We start from the raw sequence: 15487 nt of genomic DNA on the forward strand, positions 1-15487 counted from the left end.
CTGCTTGCATCTGTGTATCTTTATTTATCTCCCTGTCCATCTCTCATCAGCCCTCCTCCGCTACCCTTTTTTCTCCTTTCTGGATTCTTGCTCTTCATCGTTCGGATCCACAGTGTTCTGTTCCTGTGCCCTTCTCTAGCTCTTTTCTGTGCCCTTCTCACAATCGCCTTGTCTATATCCTCCATCTTACCTTATCGTATACATCACCCCTTTGCCTTGTTGCTTTCCTTCTCTGACCTCATTTTCTATCACTGTTTTGGATTTGCTGGGGTTGGGAGGGAGGGGAGAGGTGGTTTAAGGGCAAACAGAGTACAAGATCACCCTCACCAAGGTGGGGGCTTTCTGTACAGGAGAGTCAAGCTTGATAAGAGATTGCTGAAGTCAGAATGAGTTGGGGGGAGTGTTTGAGGCCTGCTATGGAGACCTGGTGGCCCACAACAAGCAGCAAGGGTCACTGTCCACCTCAGAGTTGAAATGTCAGTTAGACTGTGGGGTAGTTATGAGCTACCAACCTCCCGAATGGCACGCCCACCTGCACTCAGCACCATCACCTATGTGTTTGTTTACAGCCCCGGGCCCCTGGATATGAGGAGCACCGGCCCTAGGGGGCCCAAAAGGAAACTGTACAGCGCTGTTCCTGGAAGAACGTTCATAGCAGTGAAGTCCTACGAACCACAAGGACCTGGGGAGATCCAACTCAACAGAGGGGAGAGAGTGAAGGGTAAGTGTAAGGTTCAAACTGTTGCGTTTTGGTAAACCATGGTATATAGCAATTTAAAAGAAATAAGAAAGTGATTGGTGAATGTGATGCACATCATTTTGGTATTCCTTTTTTATAGTACTGACACATAGCTACACTAGACACATGCCATTAAAATGTATAACTGTCCACCTAAAGTATAACTCAATTTGCTTGGCAAATTTAATACTGTAAAGCAGTGCTTTAAGCAATCGGCTCTTGAAGCTATCTTTGTTTTCAGTGTCCAATGAGAAATGTTTAATAGTTAATAAATGTCACAAGGATATTGTAGGCACCTTTATATGTTGATTTACATAGAGTCACCATATTCCAAAGCATGTTGTAGAGCAGGCATGTCTAACTGATGTTTTTTTGGCCCACATACACCCCCCCCCCCTTATTTGCAGCCCTCAGCTAGTTAAAAGTTTAAAATGACTGAGACCCCAGTCGAGCTCCACCTGATGAAGTTTACACTATCCCACTTAAGTTTGCATGTGAATACTTAAGTGATATTAAACCCTAAAGCAAATTTAAAATATACATTAAATATACATTAAACATTTAAAATACTGCAGCTTACAATTTTTATATAATATTTATATAAAAAATAAATTTTATATATGTGGTTGCAATTACTTTGTTTTTTTCAGACTATTTTCCTTTATTTTCACCTGTTGATCCAGCCAGTAAGTCTTCAACTTCCTTTAACGCACCAAGCTGTTCGTCAAAATTGGGACTTAGAGGGTGGAAACAAACCATTTAACAATGACAGGGGTGCTGGTCAGCTTTAATTAATTTAGTTAAAACCATTATCCCAAATGGGAAAAAAAATGTTGCTGCCACTGTTAAAAAAGTGGAAATTTGTGGTTAATTTGTTAGTCAAGTTTATTCAAAAATTTGCTGGTACAGCCAACACATCCCTACCCTGTCTTGATAGTGCTATTAATGTCTCGTGTCTTATCGCTCTTCCATCTAGAGCAGAGACACCCTAAGACAGGAAGTGTGTTCCCGGCAGGATCACCAGGTAAAAGTAAATGAAAAAGACTAAAAAAAGAAAACGTATGCAGCTACCACATTTAAGGATGGGTATGCTGTAATGTATCGCATTTTTGTTTTAGAGTTTATAAACGCTATCAGAAAATGTTTTATGGCTTTTTTCTCTGGGTTAAAATGTTGTAAGTTGCAGTTATTACCATAATATTCATTGAAACTATATAATATACACTTTTTTCTGGAATTAGGTGGTGTGGCATTAAGGAAGCATATGGCAACCCTGTGAAGATTTATTCCAAGTAGTTCAGGCCACTGTTATACTTGAGTTATATATACCTATTGTAGAGTATTTGGAAGTATTTACAACAGGCCCTGCCCCCAGGGAAGCTTACCATAGTGCTATGTACTTACACTGATGTCAGTTTGAGCAGAAGGAACCTTACTATAAGGACTGTTCTTACCATGAGGCTACAAAAGGATATTGTCTTAGGCAGCAGCCTCTATGGTCGGCATTAGGTCAATTTCTTATTTTCACTCAAGGCCCCCAACTGCCTTTCACTTTTACTAAAACAAACTTGTATTCTTTCACTGTTTTGCTATCTTCCATAGTAAAAAATAAATAAACCCAGTCTGGTGGGGATTGGGGCTTAATTTAAATGCTAAGAGCTAAGGAATTTAAATCTGATACCTATCTGTATTTTTTAATGGGTTGTGAATAAATACCTATATACATGCGAAGAGAACATGTCGTTTTCATGTACAATACACACGGGTGGGATTGACCAGGCAGAATTACCACAATAGACTCATTTCACAAAGCTTCAACACAGGACCTGAAGGAGAACTACATGTACTTTACAATTGACCAATAGGAAAGCGGTTGTTGGGGGCGGGATGTCAATTGTAAAGTACATGTAGTTCTCCTTCAGGTCCTCCTAGCCATGCAAATGAGGACTTGAAAATGGGTTCAACAGGGATTGGTCCGACAGCTTGAATAGAGGGACTGTTATGTGTAATGAGACAGAAGCCCCAGGGGGCAATCAATGTACACAATAGCCAGACACAGAACAATGGAGCCGTCTGGAGCCTTAAGACAGGGCAGAAGACCCCCCACTGTGTAACAGATTTCAAGGAGGAACACTTCTGCATTCCAAGGTCCATGACAATAAGCATTCCACAAATCAAACTTCACAATCTCAAATAATCCATACGTGTATGTGCTCAGAGTTCATAACAGTTCACTCTCCTTTCTGTGTAAAAAAGTGCTGATAGTGTGAAGAACTCCAAAGCCTGATAGATCCAAGCAGAGGAAAAATCCTAAAGATAGAAGTACCACACTGCACTCACCAGATTGTATTGACTCCTTGTTTTACCAAGCGAGTCAATAACAGCTCTTTATACATCCACTCAGGCTTCTCTGCAGCTTTAATCTTAAAATAGTTTCCACAAATTGAACACTGGTAGTATATGATCCGGCCATATTCTCAACAAGTGGCATGAATTAAGGAAGAAAAGAGGACTCTGTATGGTAAAAGCACCATTTATTAAACTATAAAATTGTATAAAAGTTGCAATTACACAATAAACAGTATCAATAGCCTTGTACACATGTCATACATCCTGCCTCCAACATGTTTCATCGTAAAAATGTGACGTCCTCAGAAGCCTCCTGAGGACATCACATTTTTATGACAAAACATGTTAGCCGTTAACTTCTGGTGACATCAAATTCGTTTCCAATTGGTAATCTAGGATGCCCGTCTTGGAGAAGGCATGAAAAGTGTGAGGACGTCACATTTCTATGATGTAACATGTTTGGGAGTAACATCCTGTGACATCAAATTCAGTTCCTGTTGGTAAGCTATGGCGAACATCTTGGAGGAGGTATGATGTGTACAAGGTTATTGATACTGTTTATTGTGTAAGTGCAACTTTTTTTATGGTTTAATAACTAGTACTTTCACTATATGGAGCCCTCTTTTCTTCCTTAATTCATGCCACTTGTTGAGAATTTTGTCAGATCATATACTACAAGTGTGGAAGTTGTGCAGACTATTTAAAGAGAAAAAGAGAGCTGCAGAGAATCAGGAGTGGATGTATAAAAAACTGTTGTTGACTCACTTGGTAAAACAAGGGGTCAGTACGATCTGATAAGCGGGGTCTGTTACCTATATCTTTAGGATTTTTCCTCTGCTAGGATCCATCTGGCTTGGGAGTTCTTCACACTATCAGCACTTTTTTACACAGAGAGAAGAGAGAACTGTTATAAACACTGAGCACATACAGGTGTGGATTATTTCATATTATGAAATTTGCTTTGTGGATTACTTATTTTACCACCTTTGGTTCACTGTTTATTAGTTTGAAAAGTGCTATCATCCCCTGTATTGAGGTGATATATGGTTCATGAACAAGTCTAAAGATGTTTATTTCAGCCACAAGACTGTCATTTTCCATTTTTATTGGACTCAGCTAAAAATACCTGTTACTTTTGGGAAAACAACAGTTCATATTAGTGACAAACTTGGTTCCACTCCAGACCTGGTCTGAATTCATATTTGTCTGATCCTTGAAGTCAGCTGTCAGTCCTGGGCCACTGAACTGTAAATGAGGATGTGGATTACCGGTACCTTGCGCCATAGCTGCACGTACACAAAGGAGCAGAGATACCTATGACATCATTGACCTAATAGGACCACATGGTCCTATTAGGTCAATCTCATTGTCCAGAAAAGACAGTTGCTTTCCACGTTCACCGAACCCAAGTTTGGGTCAAATTGAAGCTCATCAATAACTTTTATCCTGGTCTGTTCACCTCATATATGTAGCTGAACATAGTAAAATGTACAAAGACCCTTTAGCAAGCAATACAATGCTGTCACTTTGCTTGAAGACAGTGTAAGGAAGTCAAAATCAGATATAATAAGTTAATATATACAATTTATTAAAAAATATATTTTTTTTTGCTATGTCCTGCCTTACAGTATCAAACTTGTTTGAAAGATAGAGTTATGCTTTAAACTGAAAACATACCTGTGCTCCTCCATAACACACATAAGCAGGTATGCCGAAATCAGTTGAGGACCAAAATGAACTTTGCTGTTGTTGCCTACACCAGGATCTTTAGAGACTTCTAGTATTTTAACAGAGACAGAGATGTTTGGTGTGTGTATTACAGAAGCCACGTCCCCTCTACTTTGAGGTATGTGTATCACAGGGTCCCCTTGCTGCCAAGGTGTCTATTTTTACAGAAGGTCCCTGCCTCTGAGGTGTATGTATAACAGACGTCCCTCCCCCACTGCCTCTGATGTGTGTGTTACAGAAGCCTGACCATCTACCAGTTCTGAGGTGTGTGTAAAATGGAAGCTTATCTGCTGTGGTATGTGTGCATCGCTATCCAGTCTGCTTCACACCTTCAAAATGAATATGTGGACACTAAACTACATGTCAGGAGGACATTTTTAGCTACAGCCTCAGCCTTTGAGGTGATTACTATGAATTCTTCACACATTTCAGGTTATGTATTCGCATGTGTGTTGGCCGTGTATTGTAGCAGCATTTAGTTATGCACCTTCCTCAGGTGGCTTATTGTTAGTAAGTACTTAATCGGTCTCTAAAGTAAGTACTAAAGCATATGTATCTCAAAACTAAAATGTGATATATTGCAGCCTACCGGTCCTTGGATGTGGCAGGTTCATTTTCTTTTTTAGGCCTTTTTTCCTTTATTTTCACCTGGTGATCTGGACAGTGAGGCCCAGATTCTCAAAAGAGATACAACGGCGCATCTCCAGATACCCCCTTCTACATTTGAATTAGGCGGGCTTACGCCGGCCGATTTACGCTACGCCGCCGCAACTTACGGAGCAAGTGCATTGAGAATACAGCACTTGCCCATGTAAGTTGCGGCGGCGTAACGTAAATCAGATACGTTACGCCGCCGCGAAGATACGCCAGTCTACGAGAATCTGGCCCTAAGTCTGTTAATTTTTAACCTCCTTTAAAGCGGAGGTTGCACCGTTTTTTTGTTTTAAGTCAGCAGCTACAAATACGGCAGCTGCTGACTTTTAAAAAATGGACACTTACGGAGGTTCACTTTTTGTGTGAACCTCCGCTTTAAAAGACAAGTGTGGCCTAAACTCTTTTGGCAATACTTCTCTTCTGGGTCACAGGAGTGCACTTATTACTGCACTTCTGTGACCCAAATTTAGCCAACAGCAAGCTAAAGCCTGGTCCAAGCTCTGCAGAGATCCCGACAATAAAGTTGTGATCCACCCATATTCGTGACCGGCAGCTGGCTCAGCCTCTCAGTGCAACACTGAGAGCCTAAGCCAGCCACTCCTGGGAACTCCACAGCCTGGAGCTCCAGTGAGTGCTGAAAGGACAGAGCAAAGAGTCGTGACTGACAGTCTTTACTCTGTGAAAACCAGAAACTGAGCCATCAGTGGTCATGTGTTTGCTCAGTTCTTGGGCTTAGAGCCGGTGGGGGACAGCTGCAGCATTGGACTGATGCTATAGCCATATAGATGTGTATGTGTTTGTTTTTGCTATCTCACACTTCTCTTTTAACTAAGCTGTTCAGTAAACGTGGCCGATAGAGGGTTAAGACAAACCATTTAACACTCACAGGGCTAGTTACAGTGATCAGCTTTTATTAAAGCTTATTAGGATTTAGACAAACTCTGCAAGGGTTAACATCTCATTATCTCTAGTGAGTGCCGGAATAAGGAGTAATACCTAATTCTCTGGTCTGGTAGGCTCCCTTAATCCATATAACCAGTCCAGTGCAGGATTTTTGACACCATAGGCTAAACCTAATTTTGCTGCCCCCCCTCCCCCCTTGGCTTCACCCCTGACTCCACCACCTTTGCCCTGCCCATGTATACCCCACCTTTACACCTTTTTAATGAAGCACCCATCAAATGCAGCCTCACCAATGCCCATCAATGCAGCCTACTAGTGCCCATCAATGCAGCCTCATCAACACCCATCAATGCAGCCTAACCAGCGCCCATCAATGCAGCCTACCAGTGCCCATCAATGCAGCCTCACCAGCATCCATCAATGCAGCCTTCCAGCGCCCATCAAATCAGCCTACCAGCACCTATCAAATGCAGCCAACCAGACAGGGAGGGAGGGAGGGAGGGGGATCCAACCCCTTGGTACATGGACAGATCAGTCTTCATACACCAAATACATTTATTTACATGCAAATCTGTGATAATGCAATTTCAGACAGTGACAGTATTTCACTCACCAGGTCTGGGGCTCTGCAGACTGCTTTGAATTCATCTGACAATCCAATTTTAAACTCTGTCTGAAGTGCCTTGGTGCCTCTTCCAGGCAGGCTCCACCTGTCACCAAGCCCAAGCGCCTCCACCAGGTGTTATAACACTTGAGTGATGCTGCCGGCAATGTTCAGGACAGACCAGGAGAGAGAGCAGCCTCTATGACAGGGGGGCAGGGCCAGGGGACACAGGATTAGGAATCACGTATGGGCAGAGAGACAGAGCTGGCTTGGTGTGGTCATGTCATGGACAGCAATTATAGGCCACTGATGACTAATCAGAGGCGCGCAGTGGCGCAGCAGGGGATGTTTGCTTGCTTCCATTCATTCGGGAGCCGGGACACAGACACAGTCCTCCGTTGCCGCAGTGCCCCTGGCACTATGTGCAAACTGAGCGGCGGCTGCCTGCTGATGCTGAGCCTAGTTTTTCTAGTGGTAGCATTGGCCCTGCCTCTCTAAGGTGCTCACAGCCACGGCCGCTCTCCAGCCTACTCAACATACAATACATGGTCAATAACCCTGCATTGTATGTGATGAAGCCAAGGGACCTCCTACACACCAGAGAACCAGAGGGAGAGAAGGAGAGCACCGCAGTTGGGGTAAGAAAACCAATACAGCTTCTTCTTCTCCTCCTAGACCAGGGATCTCCAAGCTCTCACAACAAAGGGCCAGTTTGCTGCCCTTCAAACTTTAGGGGGGCTGAACTGTGGCCAGTGGGAGTAGAAAATGCCTTTGCATCAGTAGGAGTAAACAATTCCATAGGCTTGGTGGTCAGTGGGAGTAAAAGTGCCCCATCATTGGTGTCAGTGGGAGAATTTTGTTCCCCATCTCTGGTGTCAGTGGGAGGAATTGTACCCCATTGTTGGTGTCAGTGGAAAGAATAGTGCCCCAAGGGCCAGATAAAGGCAAGCAAAGGGCCCACAGGCTGTATTTTGGAGACCCTTGCCCTAGACCAGTGGTTCTCAACCTTCTAGTGCCGTGACCCCTTGATAAAATTTCCGAAGTTGTGGGGACCCCTAACAGTAAAATTATTTTTGTAGTGTGGGTTGTCAGCACCCAAGGCAAGACAAGCAATTTGCACCGCTAACCCACGGATACTTAGCGCTCCCTGAGTCCCTTCCACTCGTACGGTATTAAAACCCCTTATGGTACTCACAGTGTCTCTGCAGCAGTGACACCTATGCCAAAATCAGGAGATATGGTCTCCTCCAGCCCCTCCCACTTCACATTCCTCACCAGCCAGCTGACATCTAGTCTCTGCCCCCCGTAACGCCCTGACCTGAATGGGTGGCTGCGAAGAGGCTGAGTGGGCCAACGCAAGCTCCAGGGACAGCCCTGATGGGTAGCCATGAAAAGGCTGCGAGAGCGGTGCAGGATTCAGGAACAGCCCAGGATTCAGTGTGACCCCTGGCAAATTGTCATTCGACCCCCAAGGGGTTCCCGACCCCCAGGTTGAGAACCACTGCCCTAGACCTAATGAGCATTTAACCCTTGCAGTGCTGGGAAAGGACATTTTTCTCTGGTTCCTGGAGTTAGAATTTTTTTTTTCATTTAGTTGTATCTAAAAGGAAAACAAGCATGCTTCTGTAACTGCCTAAAAATCTGGAGTTTGACTTCAAAGCAGAACCATAGGTAAAACTTTTTTTTTTTCATTCTGGATAGAGGGTTTATAGATGGAGGGGTTATATCCCCTGTTACATAGTTACATAGTTAATCTCGTTGAGAACAGACACAAGTCTATCCAGAGCCTGTCAGTTATTTTTGACATCTGTGTCCCATTGGGGAGATTTCCCTTTCACTTCCTGTACCATAGCCAGGAAGTGAACACTTCATTTCTTGTGCCATAGCCAAACAGGAAGTAAACAAAAATTCCTCCAAACTAAGGGGATCTCTTGGGGCCTCCCAGGCCACCAGAACCAGTGTTCTTAATGAAGGTTTTCCCCTCTATTACTGTTCTGGGGACAACCCAAATTTGGGATTTTCTTTCACCTTTCCTTTCAATGATAATGGTAAACATGACAAATACAGAGAGTAAATCTCACTAACGGGCAGAGGTAGCAATAGAAATCTGACAGGTATTCTTATCTACCTCCACTCTGTCCTAAACTAAAAATTGCCTTTAGTTATACTTTGATTTTGTTAGTCTGACTAAATCTACTAGTCCATCTAAAGCCTCGTACACACGGTCGGACATCCGACAAACTTTCCCTTGGATTTTTGTCCGAAGTGATTTGTCCGGTCACACCCATAGCATACACACGCTCTGACTTTTCTGCAAACTTTTCTAAAACTTTTCCAACATCACATGGTTTTTCTGCTCTTTTCTGCTCTTTACCGCCACCCTTTGGTTAACTTCTGCTATTTTTGGTCGATTTTAACATTGGTTCTGAGCATGCGTATTTGCTTTTTGTACAAAAGTGTGATGGCTTGCTGTACACATGGTCGGACTAGGCACCATCGGACTTTTGTTGTCGAAAAGTTTGTCCGTTTGCAGACCGAAGTTTTTGTCCGACGAAACACGAAAAAGTTGGTCCGATGGAGCGTACACACGATCGGACAAATTTGAAAACTTGTTGATTTTGAAGTTTGTTGGCTGAAAGTCCGACCGTGTGTACGGGCCTTTACTCTAACATTACACTCTCCACAGGCTGACAGCGCTGCTGTCCAAAGCGAAGGAGCTGCATTGCTTCTCCAGAGATATACAGTGGAGGAGTGAGTGTAGCCACCCTAGAAAGAGCTTGTGTCTTGCCGAAGCACCAGATAAAAATAAAGGACCCCCCTCCAAAAAAAAGAGAAGAAAACAAATTCAGCTTATGATTGCTAAAATGCAATATACTATATTTTTGTGTTTAGGTTCAGTAACACTTTAATTTGTTTACGTCATCTTAAGAGTATCTACTTCATTGACTGTATTGACTCACAGAATTAGTCAGATTTTATAAAAGCTATTGATTGGAATATATAAATGATAGATTTTCTTATTACATACAACACACTATAACAGATGTTCCCTGTGTCTACTCTGGTAGAAAAGAAAGTTGTGTAGGTGCCTGTTATTGAATAGAGAATGGTTATGGCCACATGCTTGGTTTAGATGCTTTATGCTTGATCGATTAGTTGTGCTTGTTGTGTCTGCATTCTGTGCATTTTGTGAAGCTTTGGTTTCATTTTATTTATTATTTGCAACTATTTTAAGGTGGTTTTCTTTTCTTTTCTTTTTTATACTAATGGTATACCAAGTATGGCTTTTAAATGTGAGCTGTTCTTTATTGGGATGATTGGAATATTGTGAGTTTGTTGTTGAATGTTTATGTCTCTTCTTCATCTCATGCTTTGTCTCATTGGCTGTTTTATTCTCCATGCTCCATTGCAGATGCTCTCGTTCATAACGTAGGTAACTATCATTCTTTTTTCCACGTGGACAGTGACACCCATCCTATCTGTATTTACCTCACTACTCCTTGTCTTTGCCCCATCTAAGTGTGTTCCCTTTCCCTTTTTAATTTCCCTTATTATGAAAATATCCAAGGATATGAAAAGGGAATTCCCATGTCCTAGTATGGAGGGGTCCACCTCCTGCAGCCATCTTGTAAGTAAATGTAGGAACTCCATATTTCTGTTGTTTATAGTGTTTGGCAGAAGTCCAATCATGGCAATACAATAGTTCTTTTAGTTGGAATTATTGTATTTTATGTTCACCAGGTATGGGATTTTACCAGTATCTGTAACTATGTTTCTTCTTTTAGTGTGATTGTCATTAAGGTGGTAATAACTTTATTTACTATGTGTTGTCTATTATATACACCAGTGGTCTCCAAACTGCGGCCCGAGGGCCAGATGCGGCTCTTTGCTTGCCTTTATCAGGCCCTTGGGGCACTATCTCTCCCACTGATACGAGACACTATTCTGCCATCTGACACCGACAATGGAGCACCATTTCTCCCACTGACACAACTAATAGAGCACTATTACTCCCTATGATACCAGCAATGGGGCAACATTCCTCCCCCTAATACCAGATGTTCACCAACAATGATGCCAGGAAAATTTCTGCACCCGCTGGCCAAAGTCCGGCCCTCCAAGAGTCTGAAGCACAATAAACTGGCCCTTTGTTTAGAATGTTTGGAGACCCCTGATATACACAATAAATTCCTGATGTCTTTCATTTTCTTGTATAAATAAAGTAAAACTCTAAGCAAACAGCTAAAACATATATGTACACTCGTTTGCCTGCCAAAAGATTTAAAGAAGTATTAAACCCAAAAGCACACATTTATGATATTGCATGTTACTTCTTATGCCACGTACACACGACATCATTTTTCTCTATGTGATTCTTGTCAAGCCTGCCTTGCATACACACGATCGTGATAAAAAATGCTTGAGAAAAGCGCGGTGACGTACAACACGTACGACACTGTAAAGCACTGATAGCACTGTAAAGGGGAAGTTCCATTCGAATGGCGCCACCCTTTGGGCTGATTATGCTAATTTTCCGTCTCATAACTTGCTTCTGAGCATGCGCATTTTTTCCCCGTCGTTAAAGCGTACACACGACCGTTTTTCACGTCGAGAAAATGGCAATTTTTCTCGACAAGAAAAATGCTCTGGAGCCTACACACGACATCGGCATTTTTCTCGCCATGAAAAACGGTCGTGTGTACACAGCTTTAGATGTGATGGCTGCATTTGTTTTCTTCTATTTTTATCTGGTGATCCAGCCACCAAGTCTGTTGCTTTTCACAGCACAAACTCTCCAGAAGAATGAATTTACATGGATGAGACAAACCACTCAACACTGGCAGGGGTGATTAAAATGATCAAATTTTAATTATTCATGCAAAACCTTTATCCCAAAAGGAAAAAAACAGTTTGCTGTAACTAATTAGAAAGTGTGAGCTGGAGTTTGGCTTCAATTGGTTAGTGGTTTTAAATCTGTTAATACATTTAACACTCCCCTCCCACCCCCAAACTGACAATGGCGCTGTCTGCTGTACCTCCTCTGATCATTCCTCCAGAGTGGCGTCTCACTAATACTTGAGGTGTTGACTTGACAGCTTATCGACACTCCACAATCCAGCAGATAGGACCCATTGGATTTCCCCCAGAAAAACAAGACACACTGCTCTGTTCTCTGGTTCCAAACAAATAGGTTTTAATGACAAACTCAGGCTCTTTTTATACAGTCAGTAACCAAGTGAACAATGAATCAACTACACCCACAACATTACACAAGGAACTCAATACACATTTTTAGTCAGACTTTCTGGCACCGAATCTACATGAGTTAATTACTATAATTTACCCAGACATTGTGACTCCGCGATAAGCTTGTCTCACCTTCTATACAATCCACATTCCTTTAGTAATCATAAGTCGGACATCTGACCTTTAGTTTGTGCTAATTCACATCACATATTATCATCAATAGACGTTCACACAATACAGTGTCAATTAGCATATCACAATGAAATATCTTAGGAACCAGACTTAATTAACACAATAGACAATAGAATGCAATCACAGCAAGCTTTATCACTACAGTCAGGTAGCTGGAGGTGATTAACATCAATTAACATCTTAACAGTATGTTTCCCCACATTGAATGAATCACACTATTATTGACCTGTTGGGTTCAGAATTAACCACCTGTAATATTTTAAGATATCCTGCAATACATTGTGAATTATCATTACTGTCCCATCTCATGTAATTCAAGATATCAGTTCTCAGTCATCCTATGCCCCTAGTGGACATAGGATGACCCTAGACACAAGAGTCATTGGTGAAGCTGAAACAGGAGTACCCCACATCCTTCTGGGTCCCACGGGCCATACCGTTACAGGTTTAATATTGCTTTGAAAATCTTGAAAGCCAGTTTTGTAATACACACACCACTGCCATGCTGCTCATATTGCAAAATGACTTGGATTATCTTTGAGGTTCAGTTTATCACCTGCCTGCTTATTATGAGACATTGACATAGCAGTGTTATGATGCTGGCTGTGCAGTGTAAGGCTGGGTTCACATCTATGCAGGTTGCGGTTGATGTGTTTTTCCAGCACGCTTTGCTATAGCTTTATTATAGGAAATAGTGCGACTTTGATGCGACTTTAAACTCTGTGGCACTGAAGTAGCATCAAAGTCGCAAAACAAAGTAGTGCATTAACCTGTATATATCCAAAGTCACATGTTAGGGCTTAGTGCTAGGGTCAGGGTTAAGGGCTTGAGTTAAATGTTAGGGTCAGTGGTAATCATTAGGGTTAGCGGTAATCATTAGGGTTAGTGGTAATTGTTAGTGTTAGAACACCAACCCTTGCTCTTAAAGGGGTTGTAATGGTAAAAAAAAAATCCCTAAATAGCTTGCTTTACCTTAGTGCAGTCCTCCTTCACTTACCTCATCCTTCCATTTTGCTTTTAAATGTCCTTATTTATTCTGAGAAATCCTCACTTCCTGTTCTTCTGTCTGTAACTACACACAGTAATGTGAGGCTTTCTCCCTGGTGTGGAGAAAGCCTCTTGAGGGGGGAGGGGGCGAGCAGGAGGGTCAGGACGCTCTCTACTTTGCAGATAGAGAAAGGAGCTGTGTGTTAGTGGGCATCTTGACTATCCTGCTTGCCCCTCCCCCCTCAAGAGGCTTTCTCAACACCAGGGAGAAAGCCTCACATTACTGTGTGTAGTTACAGACAGAAGAACAGGAAGTGAGGATTTCTCAGAAGAAATAAGGACATTTAAAAGCAAAATGGAAGGATGAGGTAAGTGAAGGAGAACTGCACTAAGGTAAAGGAAGCTATTTAGGGATTTTTTTTTTTTACCTTTACAACCCCTTTAACTCAGCCCTGGAAAGGAGTTACCCACTTCCTGACCAGGCCATTTTTTGCGATACGGCACTGCGTCGCTTTAACTGTCAATAGCTTTTTTTTGGGTGGTATTTAATCACCTCTGCGGTTTTTATTTTTTGCGCTATAAACAAAAAAAGAGCGACAATTTTGAAAAAAAAAACACAATTTTATTTTACCTTTTCCTATAATAAATATCCCCAAAAAAATAATAATAATTTCTTCATCAGTTTAGGCAAATATGTATTCTTCTACAAATTTCTGGTAAATAAAAATCGCAATACGCATATATTGATTGATTTGTGCAAAAGTTATAGCGTCTACAAAATAGGGGATAGATTTAGGCATTTTTATTATTTATTTTTTTAACTAGTAATGGCGGTGATCAGTGATTTTTTGCGGGACTGCAACATTGCAGCGGACAGATCGGACACTTTTGACACTGTTTTGGGACCATTGACATTTATACAGAGATCAGAGCTAAAAATAACCACTGATTACTGTATAAATGTCACTGGCAGGGATGGGGTTAACACTAGGGTGCGATCAAGGGGTTAAGTGTTCCCTAGGGAGGTGTTTCTAACTGGGGGGGGGAGTGAACTGACTGGTAGTAGAGAGAGATCGCTGTTCCTGATCACAGGGAACAGCAGATCTCTCTGTACTTCCCTGACACAACAGGGATCTATCGGTTTACATCGACAGATCCCCGTTCTGGCTCTCTGAGGAACGATCGCGGGTCACCGTCAGACATCACAGGCGGTGTCACGATGCGGGAGCGCGCGCGCCCCCTATAGCTGTTAAAGCAGCCAACGTACACCTACAGCAGTTTGCGCAGTAATGTCAACCTGCCGCAGTATAATGAAGGTGGCTGGTCGGCAAGCGGTTAATCTCTAACCTTAACTCTGTCTCTAACCAAAACCCTAATGCTAACATCTATCCCTAGCCCTTAGCTCTAACCTTAACATTTAACCCTAACTCTAGCGAATAACCCTAACCATAACATTTAACTCAGGGGTCTCAAACTGGTGGCCCTCCAGCTGTTGCGAAGTCCCATGAGGCATTGCAAAGCTGGCCGTTACAAGCATGACTCCCACAGGCATGATGAGACTTGTAGTTTTGCAACAGCTGGAGGGCCGCCAGTTTGAGACCCCTGATTTAACCCTAACTCTAGCCCTTAACCCCAACCGTAAAATTTAACGCTAACTCTAGCCCTTAACCCTGACCATAACATTTAACCCTAACTCTAGCCCTTAACCCTAACCTTAAAATGTAACCCTAACTCTAGCCCTTAACCTTGACCATAACATTTAACCCTAACTCTAGCCCTTAACCCTAACCTTAAAATTGAACCCTAACTTTAGCCCTTAACCCTGACCATAACATCTAACCCTAACTCTAGCCCTTAACCCTAACCTTAAAATTGAACCCTAACTCTAGCCCTTAACCTTGACCATAACATTTAACCCTAACTCTAGCCCTTAACCTTGACCATAACAATTAACCCTAACTCTAGCCCTTAACCCTGACCATAATATTTAACCCTAACTCTAGACCTTGACCATAACATTTAACCCTGACTCTAGCCCTTAACCCTAACCTTAAAATGTAACCCTAACTCTAGCCCTTAACCCT

The 15487-nt window shown here is 42.3% G+C and overlaps 1 protein-coding gene across 5 annotated transcripts in view; it reads left to right on the forward strand.

Moving 5' to 3' along the window:
• Positions 1-15487, forward strand: part of SHANK3 (SH3 and multiple ankyrin repeat domains 3) — a 375382-nt gene that overhangs the window by 245591 nt on the left and 114304 nt on the right. For all 5 annotated transcript variants that reach the window (XM_040343142.1, XM_040343144.1, XM_040343143.1 and 2 more), the window contains exon 11: positions 570-721. In XM_040343142.1, coding sequence (XP_040199076.1) covers positions 570-721 — 152 coding nt within the window. The remainder of the gene's footprint in view (positions 1-569; positions 722-15487) is intronic.

Source organism: Rana temporaria, chromosome 3 (assembly GCF_905171775.1).
Source record: "Rana temporaria chromosome 3, aRanTem1.1, whole genome shotgun sequence".
Taxonomy (NCBI): domain Eukaryota; kingdom Metazoa; phylum Chordata; class Amphibia; order Anura; family Ranidae; genus Rana; species Rana temporaria.